Source organism: Saccostrea echinata, unplaced genomic scaffold (assembly GCF_033153115.1).
Source record: "Saccostrea echinata isolate AGI-Se365-2 ecotype Australia unplaced genomic scaffold, CSIRO_AGI_Sech_v1 ptg000001l, whole genome shotgun sequence".
NCBI classification, from domain to species: Eukaryota; Metazoa; Mollusca; class Bivalvia; order Ostreida; family Ostreidae; genus Saccostrea; species Saccostrea echinata.
In genome coordinates, this window is record NW_026889750.1 from 11,191,459 (window position 1) to 11,211,611 (window position 20,153).

Genomic DNA, 20,153 nt, shown 5'->3' on the forward strand with positions numbered 1-20,153 from the left:
GTCGATAAAACAATTTTGCCCGAGAACACAGTCAATAAATGTTTTGTTATACCTTTTATTTATAAATTTATAATTATTTTTTGACATATATGTATGTCGAACACCAACGAATGCAAATGAGATTTAGCTGACCTGCCCATTGTGTGACATAAGCGGTCCAACATCTCATCCACAGGTCCAATATCTCACTCCGCGGTCAAACATCGATTTTTTTATGCCTGCTCAGTAAAACATTGGAAATGTTAGACTTATATTAGTATTGATTTATATAGGAACATTTTTTTAAAGGTATAACAAATGTTCTTGTTCTATTTTCCATATTTATCCTCTCTGTTATTAACTAATGAGAACTATTAAGACCTTTTATAAAATCAGTCCAACATAAGTGGACATTTACTCTCCGACAAACTTCTTGCTGCTGATGCACCATGTAAGTAGCAACTTTACAGCTTTCCCTTGGTATTACTGTTGAGGATCTTGCATATCAGAATTCAAAGTTGGTATGTTACATGTAGATCCTCTGAAAACACCCATACATCTATGACCTTTGAACTAGCTGCTACCTTGTCTCCATCTTTATTCACATGAATTGTTGTAAATACATACACAGTGGAATTGTTTGGTCAGACTGATATGTTCCTGTCTTTGGTCAGCAATGCTAATGTTTTATGTGTTATTGATCTGCAAGATAAATAGATAAAGAATGATAAAATTTTGTAAAAGGACAAAATATGGTTAAGGCCAAACACAACCCATCATAGGACATAAATAGAAATATGCCCATAGGACATAAATGTCCCAACCAAGGGTACATTGGAATTGCAACATGGAAAGAAATGTATCTTCCTTCTCTAAGCCAAGCATAATAGTAAAATATGACAAGTTAAAACTATAACTGTCCAAAACAAACAAATTCCCCCCATCCCCCAACTGATTTTCAGAAAAGGTACCAAGTCACTAAAGATATTTTTTGGATCTAGAGGTGTTCACAGTTTGTTACAATGACAGTCAAAATTTAATTGCTCATTGTATTTTTAGCTCACCTGAGCTGAAAGCTCAAGTGAGCTTTTCTGATCACCTGCTGTTTGTCGTCCTTCCATCCGTCTGTCTGTCCATGTAAACTTTTCACATTTTCAACTTCTTCTGCTGAGCCACTGGGCCAATTTTAACCAAAATGGGCACAAAGCATTCTTGGGTGAAGAGAAGTTTAAATTGTTAAAATGAAGGGCCAAACCCCCTTACAAGGGGAGATAATCAAGAAAAGACAAAAATTGGGTTGGGTCATTAAAAAATCTTCTTCTCAAGATCAACTGGGCCAGAAAAGCTGAAACTTTAATGAAAGCATCCTAGGGTAGTATAGATTATAAATGCTTCAATACATAGCCCCCGGGGGTAGGGTGGGGCCACAATAGGGAATCCAAGTTTTACATTGAAATATATAGGGAAAATCTCTAAAAATCTTCTCCTCAAGAACCACTCGGCCAGAAAAGCTAAAACTTGCATGGGAGCATCCTAGGGTAGTGTAGATTATAAATTGTTCAAATCATGACCCACGGGGTAGGGTGGGGCCACAACAGGGAATCCAAGTTTTAAATTGAAATATGTAGGAAAAATCTCTTAAATCTTCTTCTGAAGAACCGCTGGGCCAGTAAAGCATAAACTTACATGAGAGAATCTTGGGGTTACTCAGGTGAGCATTGTGGCCCAAGGGCCTCTTGTCTTTTAAGTGATAAACTTAGCCACAGCATAATAAAACATCAAAATACTAATCATTATATTGTTTTTTATTAGATTATTAAACTTAAAAGCAACCATTTGTCATCTTTGTGCAATTTGTTTGTTGAGAAATAAAATAAAATAAAAATATTATATAATATCAAATTAGTCTTGATAACTTTATACAAAATTAATTTTGAAAATGAAAGGCTGACCATCAAGTATTAATTAATGTCCTTTAATTTGACACATGCTGTCAATTGCAATTAAGAGAGTGACCAGATCTTTAATTCTTAGGTGCCCAATTCCCAGGAGATATAGATAACACCTGCTTGAACAGAGATGCTGTACCAAAAATGATCAAGACAGCCTTCCTATATTTAACCCATTAATTTTAACTGGACACTTGCCCAACTACTCATTACAATACATTACTCCCAAGGGACGAGTGGATTTACACAATCTGCTGTGTGATGCACTATTAAGTTTGCATTTTTGTAGTACAATATAATTGCATATTTATGTCATTACTTTAAAAAACCAGAAGTCTCTGACGAGAATGTAGTTCTACTGGTTTGTACTTATAATAAAGGAAGAGAAAAGTAACATTTGGACTTGAAACTTTGCAACAGAATAAATAGAATAATGAATCTTGGTTTAGTCTCTTTTTGTGGCAAGATTTATTGCACTCAGACTAAAACTGTAGGAGAAGCCTTTTGAGCAAATTTTACAAAAATTTCTATTTTCAGTAACAATGGCAACATCATTCATCAAAATCAAAAACCGATACACAGAATTATGAACCTAAGTGTAGTTAACTTGTGTGCAAAATGATACTGAAATCAGACACAAACTGTAGGAGGAGTAGCATTTTTCCAAAATTTATGGCTCATCCTAACTATGCACTATGTTTGTTTGCTTAATACCCAGGAGTAGGAGAAAAAAAGATTTTCAAAGAAATAATGCATTTTCACTATATAATCAATAGACCCCCCCCCCCCCCAAACAGCAGAACAACAGTCCTAGCTAACACCAGAACTCCTGACCCTGGGGCCATGAACTGTACAATTTTGGAAGAAGCACCCTTGTTTATCATATTTATGCATTTAGTTTTTTGCTTAATACCCAGGAGCAGAGAAAAAATTTTCAAAGAAATAATAGATTTTCATTATATTATTAACAGACCCCTCCCCCAATAGCAGAGCCCCTGATCCAGGGCCATGAAATTCACAATTTTGGAAGAGGTGCCCTTGCTTATCATAACCATGCAATTAGTTTATCTGCTTAATACCCAGAAGCAGAGAAGATGATTTTCAAAGAATTTTCAATATACAATGTATAATCAATAGAGCCTCTCCCTTACACTAGAACCCTGATCCAGGGGCCAAGAAATTTACAATCCTGGAAGAGACATCCTGGCTCATCAAAACTATGCACCTTGCTCATTATTTTATCTACTTCATATGCAGGGGGAGATAGGAAGATGTTTAAAGAATTTATGCATTTCCACTATATCAATAAAGCCCCACCTAACTAGAGAACCCCGAGCCCAGGACCATAAATTTCATAACTTTGGTAGAGGAATCAATGCTTATTAAAATCATGCCAACAGTTTGACTGCTTAAAGTCCAGGAGTAAAGAAGAAGATTTTTCAAGATTGAATTAATTTTGATGGTTTTAACCCCATCCTTAGGCCCCAGGGAGTGGGGACCATGAAATAAACAATTTTCCCCCCTTCAACTGTAGATGCTATATGCTAAAACTGGTTGAAATTGGTTCAGAGGTTCCTGAGAAGAATTTGAAAATGTTCAGAAGTTTACGACCAACACACAAGGTACACAACGACGGACAAACACGGATAGCAATAAGTCATCTGAGTGACTCAAGTGACCGAATCACCTGCGTGACTCAGGTGACCAAAAAATGTAGAAAGAATAGCATTGTACAAATTAATGTACTGAGTTTTTACTCGGGATTCAAAATGAACTTAGTTCATCGATGATTAGTACTTGTCTCCCCCAGAATTATGTTTTGCCAAATTTGTTACTCTAGATATTTTCACTAGGTATCAGTATATGTAAGTATCATTACCTCATGGCATATGTAGGTATACTGTCACTGTACACAACAAAGAGCTGGTGAGGCCCTGACATCAATGCGTAACATTTGTGAGTTTCCGTGGTGATGTAAGACTCCATTGTCTGGTGACTGAATTCTGATGGACCTTGTTGGTAGAAGAATCATTGATTTATCATTTTCAGAAGAATCATTGATTTATCGTTTTCATTTTTTTAAGCAACCATTGTAAAGAATCAGTATTCAAAATTTCAAACTAACTGATAATAAAAGTACAATATAAAAAGAAGCTTTTTTGTGGCAATACCTGAATCACTGCCGGGAACAACTGAGGAGAAGAATGTCCCTACCATTCTCTTGTAGAATGATTTCAGCACCTCTCTTCTCTGTGAGCTACTCAAAGTTTCATCTGTAACATATACGTACATGTACACATTATATCCAGGTTGAAGTGAATAGGTGCTCATTACCTAAAACACGACCTGTACCTGTCCCCTTCACTTAGTGCACTGATACAACAATTTGAAGGTTTTAAAATGGGATAAGTACATGTATGAATAGTCCACATACCTGGATGTCCTCCACTGAAAGTTGGGTTGATGCTACAGAGACAGCGATTGGTTTCTTTGTTTATCAACAAGAATCTACAAGAAATTAAAATCAGCAATCCTCATACTTTTGTATCCATTGTGGGAAGTGGGGAAAAATGGTAAGAATGACTGACAGAATTCTAATCTTGAAGAGACAAAGAAAAATTAAAGAAACTACTTAATTACTGAACACAGGTATAATTGTCTAATGTTACACAAAACAATTCTTAAGACCTACCCTAAAGTATTGTGATCTAATGCTATGTTGGCTGGAAAGTTTCTGGAGCTCAATTTCAGCACAGACCTCAGAGAATCGTATGCGGGCTTCCAGAATCTCAGTATCTGTAAACCAGCATCAAGAGATCAATCAATCACAGAATCTCAGTATCTGTAAACCAGCATCAAGAGATCAATCAATCACAGAATCTCATTATCTGTAAACCAGCATCAAGAGATCTACCAATCACAGAATCTCAGTATCTGTAAACCAGCATCAAGAGATCAATCAATCACAGAATCTCAGTATCTGTAAACCAGCATCAAGAGATCAATCAATCACAGAATCCCAGTATCTGTAAACCAGCATCAAGAGATCAATCAATCACAGAATCTCAGTATCTGTAAACCAGCATCAAGAGATCAATCAATCACAGAATCTCAGTATCTGTAAACCAGCATCAAGAGATCTACCAATCACAGAATCTCAGTATCTGTAAACCAGCAACAAGAGATTAATCAATCACAGAATCTCAGTATCTGTAAACCAGCATCAAGAGATCTACCAATCACAGAATCTCAGTATCTGTAAACCAGCAACAAGAGATCAATGAATCACAGAATCTCAGTATCTGTAAACCAGCATCAAGAGATCAATCAATCACAGAATCTCAGTATCTGTAAACCAGCAACAAGAGATCAATCAATCACAGAATCTCAGTATCTGTAAACCAGCATCAAGAGATCAATCAATCACAGAATCTCAGTATCTGTAAACCAGCAACAAGAGATCAATCAATCACAGAATCCCAGTATCTGTAAACCAGCATCAAGAGATCAATCAATCACAGAATCTCAGTATCTGTAAACCAGCAACAAGAGATCAATCAATCACAGAATCTCAGTATCTGTAAACCAGCATCAAGAGATCTATCATTCACAGAAACTCAGTATCTGTAAACCAGCATCAAGAGATCAATCAATCACAGAAACTCAGTATCTGTAAACCAGCATCAAGAGATCAATCAATCACAGAATCTCAGTATCTGTAAACCAGCATCAAGAGATCAATCAATCACAGAATCTCATTATCTGTAAACCAGCATCAAGAGATCAATCAATCACAGAATCTCAGTATCTGTAAACCAGCATCAAGAGATCAATCAATCACAGAATCTCATTATCTGTAAACCAGCATCAAGAGATCAATCAATCACAGAATCTCATTATCTGTAAACCAGCATCAAGAGATCAATCAATCACAGAATCTCAGTATCTGTAAACCAGCAACAAGAGATCAATCAATCACAGAAACTCAGTATCTGTAAACCAGCATCAAGAGATCTACCAATCACAGAATCTCAGTATCTGTAAACCAGCATCAAGAGATCAATCAATCACAGAATCTCAGTATCTGTAAACCAGCAACAAGAGATCAATCAATCACAGAAACTCAGTATCTGTAAACCAGCATCAAGAGATCTATCATTCACAGAAACTCAGTATCTGTAAACCAGCATCAAGAGATCAATCAATCACAGAATCTCAGTATCTGTAAACCAGCAACAAGAGATCAATCAATCACAGAATCTCAGTATCTGTAAACCAGCATCAAGAGATCAATCAATCACAGAATCTCAGTATCTGTAAACCAGCATCAAGAGATCAATCAATCACAGAATCTCAGTATCTGTAAACCAGCATCAAGAGATCTATCATCACACCTTTATTCTGTGTAAAACATGTTAGGACATCTTAAAATGTATATATATCACCACAAGTGTATCCCCCCTCCCCAAACTACACTGCATCACAATCTCCAGCAAATGAAAGGACTGGTCAAGGTCATTAGTGTCTGCATAAGGAATACATGAGAGATGACAAGGAGACAGATTGTTAGGACCAATAGTAAACACTACCTCTGGCTCTAGTTCAGGAAGTGAGGGGGAGGGTCCACAGATAACAACAACATCTATCCCTCGTGTCAACTGGAATGTCATTAGTCGGTGGGGTACCTGTGTGTAAAAGAGGATGAAGATTGAGTCACAAATATCACATCAATTTGTGTTCACATGAATTTTTTGTGAACACCAATTTTCACTGTTTTTGGGGTCGAGCCATACCACATAATATGATGCTCAACAAACTATAAAATTAATTTTAGTACAATATTGTACATTTTACCAAAACCTGGAAATTTGATCACAACAAAAATGATTGGAACCACACTTTCCAGGCATTTAATAAATATGACAAAATTAAAACCAAAATACAAAATGTTTTAAAAGGCTTTTGATGTTTGGGACATACTCTGAAGCAAAATCCCTCTGATGCTTAATCAGGGGACAATATATAAAAACTTATTACACGTTTTGATATATTTCTCAAAAGAATCTATAGAGAGTACCCGGGCATTTACAGAGTCATATTGGCCCGCACTGTAAATACCTAGGAACTACTTTTGTGTTTGTGATGTCAATATATTCTCCCATCTCTCCATTCTTAATGAAACAAACATTCGATGAACTGAAAGTTATTAATGTTGTAAGAATGTTTAAGACCAAATATTTAGAGAGATTTCATTCATGTGAATTTGAAAAAAAAAATGTATTAGTGCTATAGAAATATGTAATAAAAAGGTGATTGACTGAATATCAGGAAATATGCCTGCTTTTGGTCTTTGCTTGGATGCAAAGCTCGCAAGCTCGATCCGCTTTACCACACAAAGACACTGGGCAGGCATATTTCCCAATATTCAGTGAAAAACCTACAGATATAGCATCCCTGCTCCATTTAATTACAATAAAAAATCTGTTTAACTCTTCATATTTGAACCTTTAACCTTTGTAATATATTTATTTGACCAACATTTATTAAGAGGAAAAAGCAAGGTCATTGTTTGTATAATTCTGTGACACTTACCGTGGGATGGTTATCTGGGAGGTACACAGGGATATCTCTGGATGTACACGCTGTCAGGGAGGATAACAGAAGGGACAATAATACAAGCTCATTGGCTGAGAGGCTCCACCATTTTTTTGTTGCCACAGCAATTTTCCCATCAATGAACAAGCAACCATACACGCTTTCTGCTGCCTCCGTAAAAGCATCCAAGAAATTCTGATATACAAAGCAAAAAAAACAAACATGCATCTGCTTGTTTCAAGAAATGAACTTAACAGCAATTAGAGTCTTTTGTTACAAGTACATTAATCAGATGTTTGAAGTTAGTTCATGAGTTTACAGCATGAAAAATCTCACAAGGAAACATCTGAAAAGGATTAATCTTTTTTATGTATTTTTTTTTAATAACCCTTGTATATGCCAAGAAGTGAATAGAGATAAATGGAAGATTTTCCATCAAGCTTCAGTAAATAAAATAAGTAAACATTGTTTTCCCATTGTATAGCATAGCTAAATGTTATCAATTCTCAGCCTGCCTAGAGGATCATATTTTGTTCACACACTTCTTGTGTATGCAAAATGTCAAAAAAAATCTGTATGACTTAACTATAAAAAAAAAAAATATGTTTCTTGCTTTGTAAACTGGGGTAGCATATTTAGAACTTATGTTCTGTTAATAAACATTGTTCTTGCTGTACAGCTGTGTTGGAGAAAAAGCTGAAAATGTTTCAAAGTTAATGGATGATGCAAAACATATAACGATTAATGTACAAGATAAGTCACCTCAATAACTGAGTAAATACTGAAGACATCCCTATAAACATTATAAACCTATACAATGAAAATGTATCATAGAAATCACTCCAGAGGAGTTAGCATGCAACCTGAATGTGTCAGTATTTACACACCTGAAACACAGCATTCTCTGGACATGTCAGTATTTACACACCTGTAACACAGCATTCTCTGGATATGTCAGTATTTACACACCTGTAACACGGCATTCTCTGGATGTGTCAGTATTTACGCACCTGTAACATGGTATTTGCTGAATATGTCAGTATTTACACACCTGTAACACAGCATTCTCTGGATGTGTCAGTATTTACATACCTGTACAAGGCATTCTCTGGATGTGTCAGTATTTACTCACCTGTAACACAGCATTCTCTAAATATGTCATTTACATACCTGTAACATGGCATTCTCTGAATATGTCAGTATTTACTCACCTGTAACACAGCATTCTCTGGATATGTCAGTATTTACACACCTGTAACACAGCATTCTCTGGATGTGTCAGTATTTACGCACCTGTAACATGGCATTCGCTGAATATGTCAGTATTTACACACCTGTAACACAGCATTCTCTGGATGTGTCAGTATTTACATACCTGTACAAGGCATTCTCTGGATGTGTCAGTATTTACTCACCTGTAACACAGCATTCTCTGAATATGTCAACATTTACATACCTGTAACATGGCATTCTCTGAATATGTCAGTATTTACGCACCTGTAACACCGCATTCTCTGGAGCTGCTATTGTCTCTGCTGTGTTGGTCAGCTGAGAGAAACCCCAGGTTCCCATAATCCCAAGGATTCTGTCCACCAAATTATAGCATACCTAGAGAAGATGTAGTACATCATACATTTTATTCAAGTTCAAATGGAAACATCCTACCTTTTTTCAGAATTGTATTTCATTTTTTTATGTATTTAATTAATTCAATTTGCTGCTGCATGTACCATTTGTACTAATTTTAACCAAAATTCTTTAAAAATAGAGACACAAAAAAACCCCTAGAAAATTAGAATATTGTAACATACTTTACCTTAATTTCTCTTTTGAATTTCTCTACATTTTTTATGTTTGTGACTTCCTCTATTCCTACCAGAAGTACCATGGCATTGAATGTCAAATTCAGAAGGTTACTGTAATGGCAGTCATCTACGTCATCGTTCTGTGCAATGGTTATCAGGGTTATACTGCAAAACCCAACACTGAATGTCAAATTCAGAAGGTTACTATAATGGCAGTCATCTACGTCATCTTTCTGTGCAATAGTTATCAGTGTTATACTGCAAAAGTCAACACTGAATGTTAACATGAGACATCTTCCTGACAAATCATAGATAACTGACACCCAGCAATCAACTAAATACAGTCTACATTATATGGAAATGCTAAATCTATTGATTTATCTTACCATTAGACTCATTCTTATCAAAATTTTCCTGCATATTATTAGAATGTAAAACATCGATCCCTTACTGTTGCCCCACCCTAATCCAAGGGCAAAATTTGAACAAATCAAATCTACCCTACACATGGATATTTACCAGCACATATTAAGATGACTGATAGTGACTCTTCTGAATCTGAGGAAATTTTAAAGTTTTTTTTCCTGTACAAGTGTATTCCTGTATCATTTTTTATCACCTATTTTTGCCCCATCCTAGCTCCAATACAATCTAAAGTATGTGGTGATGCTTGCATATTTATATGACTAAATGCAGTTCTATTTTAACTTTTTCTGAGGAAGAAAATTTAAATTTTTTCTCCATATATTATGACAAACTTTGAACATGATTTGAAAAAGCTTGAATCTACACTACATGGGGATGCACTACTGTAAATGTCCCTATATATTTCTTTCTAAGGCTGATCTGTTTTTGTTACCCGACTCTACTCTTGGGGGTCACAATTTGAACAGATTTGAATCTTTACACATTAAATATAAAGCTTTTATCTTTTCTGATTCAGTAGTTTTTAAGAAAAGGATTTTTTAAATGACCCTATTTTCACAAAGCCTTAATTGTCTCCCCCTCGAAGAGAGCATGATCGACCTTTCTTTAGAAGAAACTTCAACTTACAGTACTTGAAAGTTGAAACATTTTCATCCAAGGATGTTTATGTCATGTTTGGCTGAAACTGACCTAGTGGTTCTAGAGAAGTTGAAAATGTGAAAAGTTAAGACAGATGGACAGAATGGCTAACAGAAGGATGTCGGACAAACTTTGATCAGAAAAAAAAAATCACTAGATTCTAAAAAAAAACACTGCATGCCTCATAGAATAAAAACTCAGATAATAACTCTCAGATGACTGTTAAAATTATTCATTTTCTCTGTGAAGAAGCAAACTTCCTCCTTTAAATCATACAGTAAGGAGCAGATGATGAGTCATTTTTAAGTTTTTTTCAAAGACTTATTTTTCACTGATACCTACTACACTGCATATCAAAATATGAATTGAGAAACCTAATTTATGTATTGTCATGTATCTTGATCCAGTCTACATTTTTACTGAAATTTAATATGATCAGACAGAATTGTAAAAATTTTGAAAAAGATGCCTAAGGGCCACAATGCTCACCTGAGTCACCTAACCTTTCTGACAAATGATATGTATCCCGTTAGTCTAGCCATCAACTTAAATTCCATGTTTTCAGCAATTCTATTTAAGAATATTAAAGCTTGAAGTCAAGCCTACCGTTATTGCTGAAGTATATATTTTTTTGTTAAACTTTGATACCTCTTTTGTGGCCCAATCCTAGCTCAAGGGACACCATGATATGAACACACTTGAATCATCACTGCATGGGAATGTTTTATATTAATATTACTAAATGTACCCTTCTGTTCTTAAAAGAAGATTTTTCTCTTCATATTCAGAGCTGTCAACATCATGAAATAAAAATTCATAAGGCTCACAAGTTAGCATAGAAATGAGCAAAAACAATACAGGCAAGCACTGTAAGGACTATGATTTAATATAATAGTGCAAAATGAAAGTTGACAGCTTTGAAAATTCTGGTATATTAAACTTTGAGGGAGAAAAACAGAAATCAGAAGAATAAATCGTGAAATCGTAAGGTGCACTTTTGATGCTCAAACTGTAAGCCTTACTTCAAAATGATTTAATCGTAAGGTTGGGAGCTCTGCATTTCTATGTCAGAATTTGATCCCCCCATTGTTGCCCAAAAATAGGTTCCTGGGGGGGGGGGGGGGGGGGGGGGGAGGGGGGGAGAGACATTATAGCTTTCCTGTTCATCAGAAGAAATTTTAAAGAGTTTTACTTTTATATTCTTATGTCAATCAAACTTGATTCCTCACAACAATAATTAATATCACTAATTGTTGTATTCCATCTGTTCTTCAGAGGATAATACAGCTGTATGTGAATGAAATAGTATACATTCTGTCAAAATTTGACCCTGGGCTCTATTGTTGTCCCATCTTTAGTCCAGAGACCATGCTTTAAATGGAAAAAAAACACTTGAATTTATACAACATGGGGATATCTTTAAATCAATATGACTAACAGCAGTCATTTTGTTCTTGAGAAAAAGATTTTTTCCTTATGTATTCTAATTTTCAACCTTTGTCCCCATTTTGTGGCTCCCACCCTCAGCCAGGAGGATGGGTAGAGGGTCATGATTTGAACATTTTTTTTTATTAAAATATCTTCTGATGTCAGACTTTGATGCTCTATTGCTATGCCCCATCATAAGGGGCACAGGGGATCTGAATAACTTAAATCTACACTATATTAAGTATCTTCATTTAAATGTCTTCTTTTGCTCTTGAGACTAAAGAAAATTTTTAAATGACAGTGTCACATTTTTTTTCTAGTGTAACAGCTTGCATAAACATTTCCTAAATGGTCTGGTCAAAAACAAACAAGTCATTAATATATTATTATATGTAACAATACAAAATTGAACATTAGTCTACGTAAATACAAAAATCTATATTGCAGTCTGTTATCAGACTGTATATAAACACTGAGCAAAATTTACAATGAATTCCATAATTATTGATAAGAGAATATTACCATGAAAATAACATTTAGCAAATATGATAGCTACAAGCTTAAAATACTATCAATATTTCATGGAATTATATATTCATGGGTTTAACCAATGTTTTACAGAATATAAATAATAACGTGCATATCACCTATCATGAAAAACCTTCCAGATAATTTTGGCATCTTCTGTTGTTGTAGACTGAAGAGTTACATCGTGTGAACTACCAAACATATGGACACCATTTATGGAACCAATCACAGGGAAGGGCAACTAAAATGCAGAAAAATCACGACAAAATAACTACAAATCTGAATTAAACACAAGTATATAATTATGTTACTTATTACACTTCATCTCTAACAATCTGGAAAAGCCTAAAATTTTAAGAATGATAATTTGTTAGCAAATAATTTTCTTGTGAAAATTAATTATCTCTTCTCTAAACTGAAACAATGAAAAAAGAAACTAATTACAGTTGAACTTCGGTATCTCGAACACTGATATCTCAAATACATGTACCATGAATATGTCAAAGTGATTTGGAAGTCCCAACCCCTTTTCCTTTAAGTATTTTACTACGGATATCTCGAATCCTCAGATATCTCGAAGTTTTTTCTTGGTCCCATTGAGTTCGAGTTAACGAGGTCTGACTGTATATCTTATTTGAGAATAAACAGGGAAAGAGAAAACTGGGAGAAGGAGAAGAGGGGGAAAGAAAGGATGAAACAGAAAAATGAGAAGGGGAAAAAGATGGAGAAAGAGTATCCCCATATCCAACACTCTGTGATCTCCATACACATATGGGATTTGTTAGCCTAAAAAAGAATAACTGAAGACAATATGGCCAAATCACTATTCATTCAATAAAGTAAAATCCACATCCTCGGGTAAATGTTTAAAATTGACCAATAATGAGGTCAAATGTCAAGACCAAGAAAAATTCCAGTGACGATAAATTTAATTAAACCATTTCAATGAAATCTCATTAGGCAAGAAGGCAAAATAAATTGTGGTGTTGATTTTCAAAATATGTAATTATGTAATTTAGATATAAACACCCACAAATTTATAGGGCTGGGACGATACAACTTTTTCTATATCGATACGTATCCCGATATTTGAGCCACGATACGATATGTATCACGATATGTTTAATTGGTTATAAATTCTTTTTTTATATTGAAATGAACAAAACATTTCTTCACAAATAAGAATAATTTATTCAAAGAAGTTGCATATCTGTTGTAAAACTTAATTATTTTGCACAAGTGGTCTTAATTATTATGTATTTCATATTTATATTTATATTAAGCATATTTATTTTATATATTAAACCCAAAATGTTAAGTAAACAAAGAAAAACACAAGTCAGAATTTTTTGGGCGATATGTCGATATTTCTTCATACGTATCGATATGCGTATCATCCTCACATTGAATCGATATTATCGATATCTCGATATATCGTCCCAGCCCTACAAATTTAAACCCTAATATACAGTATTCAAGGGTCAAGGTCAACATCAATGTGAATGGTAATGTTTCAAAGATCTCATCCTGATCTTTCTCCTAGTGATGTTTGAAGATTACACTAATCTATGATAATGTCACCCACAATAGAACTAATAAAACATAATTGTTGGGGAGGATGGTGAGAGAAATGAATGGACAGACATCATTCATCTTTAGAATGGATTTTGTTTGCAAACTGACAAATAATAAAGTTATCAAATATTTTTTTTATTTACCCCTAAATATATCAAGTGATATGCCAGATATTTATCTAGCTATTTTATTTAACTACCTTTTCACTTAAAGGGGGAAAATGATTACGTTTACAAAAAGAAACATTTAGTGATGGAGGTATGAATATACTATGGATGTCCAGGGGCAAGCCCCTCTGGAAATTTTCAGATAAATGTTGCAAAAAATCTGCAACCTGAGAGCTTCATCTGTTTAATATTTCTATAACTATCATCATGATCATAAATTTTAAATGTTACATGTATGTTAATTGATGAGGAAATTTTTCATACCTAAAAAGGGGATTTTTGAAATTTTTAAAGGGGAAAGGTACCTTTCACCAGTACTTAGTTAAAACAGTATTGATAAATCCCTGTATGCTTCAACCAGTTTTCTATTAAATCTCCTTAGAATTACCCGGGTCTCTCTCTCTCTCTCTCTTACTTAGGAAAATAATTATAATTGAAGAGGATGGAGAGGAAATGCAACAATATGCAAGATGGATGGTAGAAAAAGTACTAGAATGTGGCAGGGTCTAAATAAATTATGTTCTATTGCTAAATGATGGTGTTCTGTTTAAACCTGGGCTGTTTTACTTTTACTGTATTCAGACTGTGAAAAGACCTGTCCAATTAAGGTACAATTTCTCTTCTGGGAGGGTGTGCCTTTGAAACTTATATAAATACTTTAACTGGTTACTGACAAAATAAATTTAGAAGATCAAATTTAATAATTAATTATATGATTTTACAATACACTATTTTGATAAAATCTTATTAAATTGTAAATATTGAAATTTTTTTTGCTTACAATGTCTTACATATTTGTAGCTCCTGTATCAAACAATGAAGACTAGCACATATATTTAGATGACATGCTCGTCACACAAAAAAATATTAATTTCATCATCTATCTGAGGTCAAAATAGGTCTACTGAGTTACATCCCCTTCCTTATGCATGCTACTTTCACTTTCTGATTACCTCAGATTAAAGTATACTGATGATTGTTGTTTAAAAGTAATTTTGATTCATTTCATTTGCATCTATATTTTTACCCATAATACCCACAGGCTTCAAATCATCTGCTGTCCTTGTGAACAAGGGCACTCCTCCCGCTGTCGTAAGACATACGAGATAGCAGGCCATTTCCAAACAAATCTTACATACGCATGCGCTTACTTACCACCTCGATTTGGATTGATCGTCGGTAAATAAGATATGGCGCTAGGGACCCGAAGAGCATCTGTCAAGAAATTGGAAGCCTTTTGGTGAGTTTTCGAATTTGTCACTCTTCACAGATTTAAACTTAAGATTTCATGACTTTTTTCTTTCAATTTTCAAACTGCGTTTTATTTTTCCCGGAAGTGATTTTCTGCATTCAACATCAATTGGTGGCACGTGCTTGACACTTTCGGAGTCACTCATTGTTTTGTTCTCGGACACATGTGCTACCGTGCAGTGCATAGCTAACAATTCATTAATGAACCATGTCAATACACAATTTTTAATAATTTTCATTTAATGCATTGCTAATTTTATAATAAAAGTCATTTATAAAACATTCACACTGTAATTCAGTTTCGATTTGGTGACAAAGAGATTTCGCGCGTTGGATAGTTAAATATATCGGGTTTGTATATTACGACGTACGTACGCTATTTAACACAAAGGAGCCGCAATATAACTACAATATCGATTTAGTAAGCGGCCGAGAACAAGACAAGTATATTTTATAGAATATGACAGAGTGGGTCTAAAGTTTTGCATTCAACTTGCGTTTTTATTGAAATAAATGACATCAAGAAATTATCGTATTATTGCATGTTTATCGATTTTGCTGGAAGTCGTGATATATTGGGACGTTTTGTCACATTTTGGATAGCTCTGATGTTCTTTGTTTAGTTTATTAGTCACTGTTTAATTTATGCAGAACAGCAGACAAAAGGGGTAAAAGACGACTGAAACCATTATGTGTGTAAAATTGTAATATTGATTAAGACTTAATGATGTGGAAGGGGGTTACGATTGGGGATGTATCCTCTTCATACATAATTACTGCTTGGAACAAAAGGTTTAAGATGAGAATAGAAGGGAAAAAAAGAATCAAAGGTTATTTGAATTTAAGAAAATAAATTGTTTAAATTAACCAAGATTGATATTGCATTTAGAAATATTTTCAGATTTGGAATTTGTTTATAGTTTAATTCTTTTTTTTTTTAAGGAAAGTAAAAGAATATTATGTACAGCAAAATTCAAGCAGAATTGCTAAATCAGAGTTCGAAACAATTTAACTAAAATTCCTGATTTGAGCTGAAGCAGATTGCAAGTTTTAAATAATTAAATGAGTTTCTTGTACATTTATGTCTTAAACTTCTCTTTCTGTGTGTCATATTAACTGTGCCTGAAATGCAGATAAAATTGTAACATATGATTGCATAATGTTCTAGTCCTTTTATGTCTCTTGCAACATGAATCTTTGCAGCTTTGAATAAAACTTTATTGATTTGCAGAGATTTGGAAGTTTGGTCCCATATATTCCATGCACATTACCCCTAGATGAGTTTTGCATACTTGAATGAGTTTAAATGGAAAATCAATGCGAAAACTTCCTTCAATTTGAAGTATGTTGTTTTTATTCCGTGCTGGTATATTATCTTTTATTGTCGCAAGTGTGCTTCAGAATTTATTTATGTATTTTTCAGCATCATTTTCTATCAAAGTTAAATGAAGTATGGCAGTCTTGATTAGAATTCAAATGTGTGAGCATAGATAAAAGGAAGTAGCGGCATCATAAACCTCTTCATGAATTTACTCATAAAAATGCTCTTGTATTTCATCTATAGCCAGAGATAACACAAAGCTTTTAAATGAATTGCTTTCTAGTGAAATGATATTTTTGACATACTATTGTTCGAATGCTAGATTAAACAGTTTTATATCCCATTTTCTGGGGCAACAATATTGTAATTTTAAGTAAAAACAGAGTGGGTTTTCATTTTGTAGAAAGTAATCAAATTAATTTCAAGCAATGTTATTTTGGAAAGTCCCAGGAAAGGGATTGTTCTTATTATAAGATGAAAAATGTTTTCGCAATCTTTTTTTTCTGCAAATATAGAACTGAAAAAAACACTGATAAACGTACTTTTTTAAAAGATTAAGATTTAAAGACTAATTAATTTGCATTTCAAAGTTAATTTCTGATTTGTGCTATATCCATGCAGTTCCAATTGGATTGATCTATAGTATGACTGAGGAATATATTTTTATGGTCAAAATGTGGTGAAGTAAACCACCAGTGTATGTATGAAATGTTAATATTAAAATTAATCTAAAAGAGGTCAGAAGGTCACCAGAATGTCAAATATATAGAATGTATTAGGTGTGAATGCCAACCTGTATGTAAATCTCTGGTGTACCTGTGGAAGTCACAAATCAAGTTTAACAAAGCTCCTTGATTAAACGTTAAGCCTTTAATTTGAATGGAATCAAAGGGCAGTCCATTGTCCACACTGAAAGATGTCCAGTTCAGATTGCAATTTAAAATTTAGGCTTTCAGCAAGGCAGGTATCATACCATGTCATTATTTATATGTTACTATGGTATTTCATTAAGCAACGGATGTTTACTTCATCTTTGACTGGTCTGGCTACTTGAGAGGGTAGTTATGCATGATACATATTCAATGCCATTGACTGTGGACACGGTCAAAGGGAGTGGAATTGTATGAAGATGACCGGCAGGTGCAAATTTGGAGACCCTTGCTGTTCCTAAACAATACCTACTAATGCTGACATGATCGCAGTCTTCTAGAAGTTTTTCTGTCTTATGTCTTGAGACATTTGGCCTCCTTGGTAACCCAGGTCCATTTATATCGCACTCTTTTGTTGTGGGAACCTTCCAATGAAGTAATTACGAATGCATAAATCAGCATCGCATGAATTGATGACTGCAGCATACTATGTATCTAAAATCTTCAATTGGTCCATTTTCTAGCACCGAATTCTTTTGTTATAAAGGAGCCTAGAGTGACAAGCTGGATTTCTTATTGTTCAATTTCTTAAAATTGGGCCCTTCCCTATTTACTGAGAGACCTATAGGATATTTGTGGAGGAAAAAAGTCGCCAGATGGGCCCACTATTTTACTTCATAGAAAATGCTTAATGATCTTTTGTACAAGCCCTAGATAATGTCACCATCATTTGCAACTTCTGCTCCAAGTTTTGAATGTCTTGACACCTTATAACCTGAATCCTCCATTGTATCATAATAATTTTCCACTCCTACATTTTATAAATTGGTTACACAAGACTTAGCTTCACCTTATTAACTAATCCTCAAAGATACAGCATCCTTGCTGAAGCCAATAATGAAGATTCTGTATGATCATTTTGGAGCTTTGTGTTGTGCAGTTTTGGAGAAATTAGTGGTACACGTCAGTTTACAAATGATATTGGCACAAAAGACAATGATTTGTCACAGACCCATGTCATCATGAAAAATGCATTCTAGAGGAAAATGTTCTTAAGAATCTGAGGAATTGAGATGTAGGTAATGTATAGAACATATATGATAAGTTGTACAAATTCTGATCGATACAGACATTGCTGCCACTGATTGAGTAGGAAGAATACATGAATCTGTATAGCTTAACAGGGATCTAGTTTTTGCATCAAGTGTTCAAAACTGGCCATTGCATATATCTATCTAGTAATTGGAATCAAACTTTATTTTGTATTGAAGAAAATCATTATTATTATTATAAGCATAGATGACAAGTATCATTGGATGTAAATATATGTCTTTGACTATGAAAGATGACTATGCCTGAATTATTTGAGGAAAACTTTGTATATAAATACATGTATATTTAGTTCACTTCAATATGTTGATATAAAGGGGTAGGTATTAAAGGGGACAAAGTTGCAAAAATAGTTTGAATGTGGTTTGGTTATATTTATAATTATAATTATGAGGTAAGGAAATGTAATAGTACTAATTATCATGATACTTATAGGAAAGATAAAACACTGTGTGTCTATAAAATAATGTTACAATTATTACGCGATGAGTATTGCATTAGTCACAGAGATTATCTACAGCTTGTTTATCTTCTGTGTTGGAAATCAATTTTGCAGTGCTCTTGTAAGGTTTTAATTACAACAAACCTTGGGGGTGACACATGATGAAAATCTTGCCGAAGGTGCTGGGATGAGATACAGAGTAAATTGAGAACAGTTGATGATTTCATATTTACATACCTAGAATATATCAGGCCAAGAATTATTGACAGATATTGATAAATTATTCAGTTCATATTCTGCATTATACTTCACTGCTGAAAAAATATTGGGTTGTCATGAAAACTGACATTGGCCATTACAAAACGGAGACTTTCCTTGGTGTGCAAATATTTAAATTGTTTGTTTTATCAGTCTCCAACAACAGTGTTGTGTGAATATATCCCTTGTAACAAAGGGATAGAGAGCACAAAACATTATATTTATTGAATATGAATTCCTGTGGGTGCAATTTGCAAATTAACATTTAACCATCTGCTTTAATTTCATCAATTATTTGAAAGATGAAGTGTTAAAGTCAGAGGAGTACAAAATTACATTTCATGATTTTTTTTTTTGAACTATTTTTTGGCATGAACCATATATATATGATAAAAAGAACTTAATGATATTTATTTAAATTATTTGATTTCAACCTGTGATGAATCTCTTTAACATGCAGTAAAGTCTATCCTTTATATTGTTCAGTTAATAAATCATATACCACCTTTTCATTACTGCTTAGAAGTCAGTGTTCACTCTTAACTATCTTCCATGAATGGAATCGGAGCAATTAAGTTTAAATATAGAAGGCATGACTGCTGGAGTATACTATGTTGTGCTCATTAACGTGAGAATCTAACCGCTGGAGGTGTTACATAACCATATTAATTCTATATACGTGTAAATCGGAAGGAAAATCAAACAATCTATTGCACTGCTAGGAGGGATAAAAAAATCACTTCATTGACTGTTACTGTAGACATAACTTCTAGCTTTATACATTTCTCAGTCACCTTCCTGTGGATTTTCT

The 20,153-nt window shown here is 34.0% G+C and overlaps 2 protein-coding genes across 3 annotated transcripts in view; one reads left to right on the forward strand and one right to left on the reverse strand.

Moving 5' to 3' along the window:
* Window positions 1-15,329, reverse strand: LOC133185284 (protein fuzzy homolog). 2 transcript variants are annotated; one of them, XM_061320410.1, is made up of 11 exons: window positions 15,247-15,329; window positions 12,469-12,590; window positions 9,340-9,493; window positions 9,021-9,131; window positions 7,521-7,718; window positions 6,518-6,613; window positions 4,621-4,724; window positions 4,363-4,436; window positions 4,100-4,201; window positions 3,808-3,940; window positions 1-681 (listed from the first exon to the last, which is right to left on the reverse strand). In XM_061320410.1, exons 1-11 carry the CDS (start codon window positions 15,304-15,306, stop codon window positions 624-626), a joined length of 1,212 nt encoding a protein of 403 aa, XP_061176394.1. In that variant the 5' UTR covers window positions 15,307-15,329; the 3' UTR covers window positions 1-623. The 2 variants fall into 2 exon arrangements, with proteins under 2 accessions (XP_061176394.1, XP_061176386.1); XM_061320402.1 differs by lacking the exon at window positions 15,247-15,329 and adding an exon at window positions 15,132-15,217.
* LOC133185273 (myoneurin-like) overlaps window positions 15,260-20,153 on the forward strand; it is a 24,102-nt gene continuing 19,208 nt past the window's right edge. Inside the window, exon 1 of the mRNA XM_061320390.1 lies at window positions 15,260-15,331. The gene's annotated coding sequence lies outside the window, so the exon portion shown is untranslated. The remainder of the gene's footprint in view (window positions 15,332-20,153) is intronic.

Coding starts and splice junctions, on each gene's coding strand:
- LOC133185284 (XM_061320402.1), bottom strand. CDS start 15,209: ATGGCCTGCTATCTCGTATGTCTTACGACAGCGGGAGGAGTGCCCTTG. Junction 3,941..4,099: donor TGTTCCCGGCAGTGATTCAG/GTATTGCCACAA, acceptor TCTACCAACAAG/GTCCATCAGAATTCAGTCAC. Junction 682..3,807: donor ATACCTACATATGCCATGAG/GTAATGATACTT, acceptor TTTATCTTGCAG/ATCAATAACACATAAAACAT.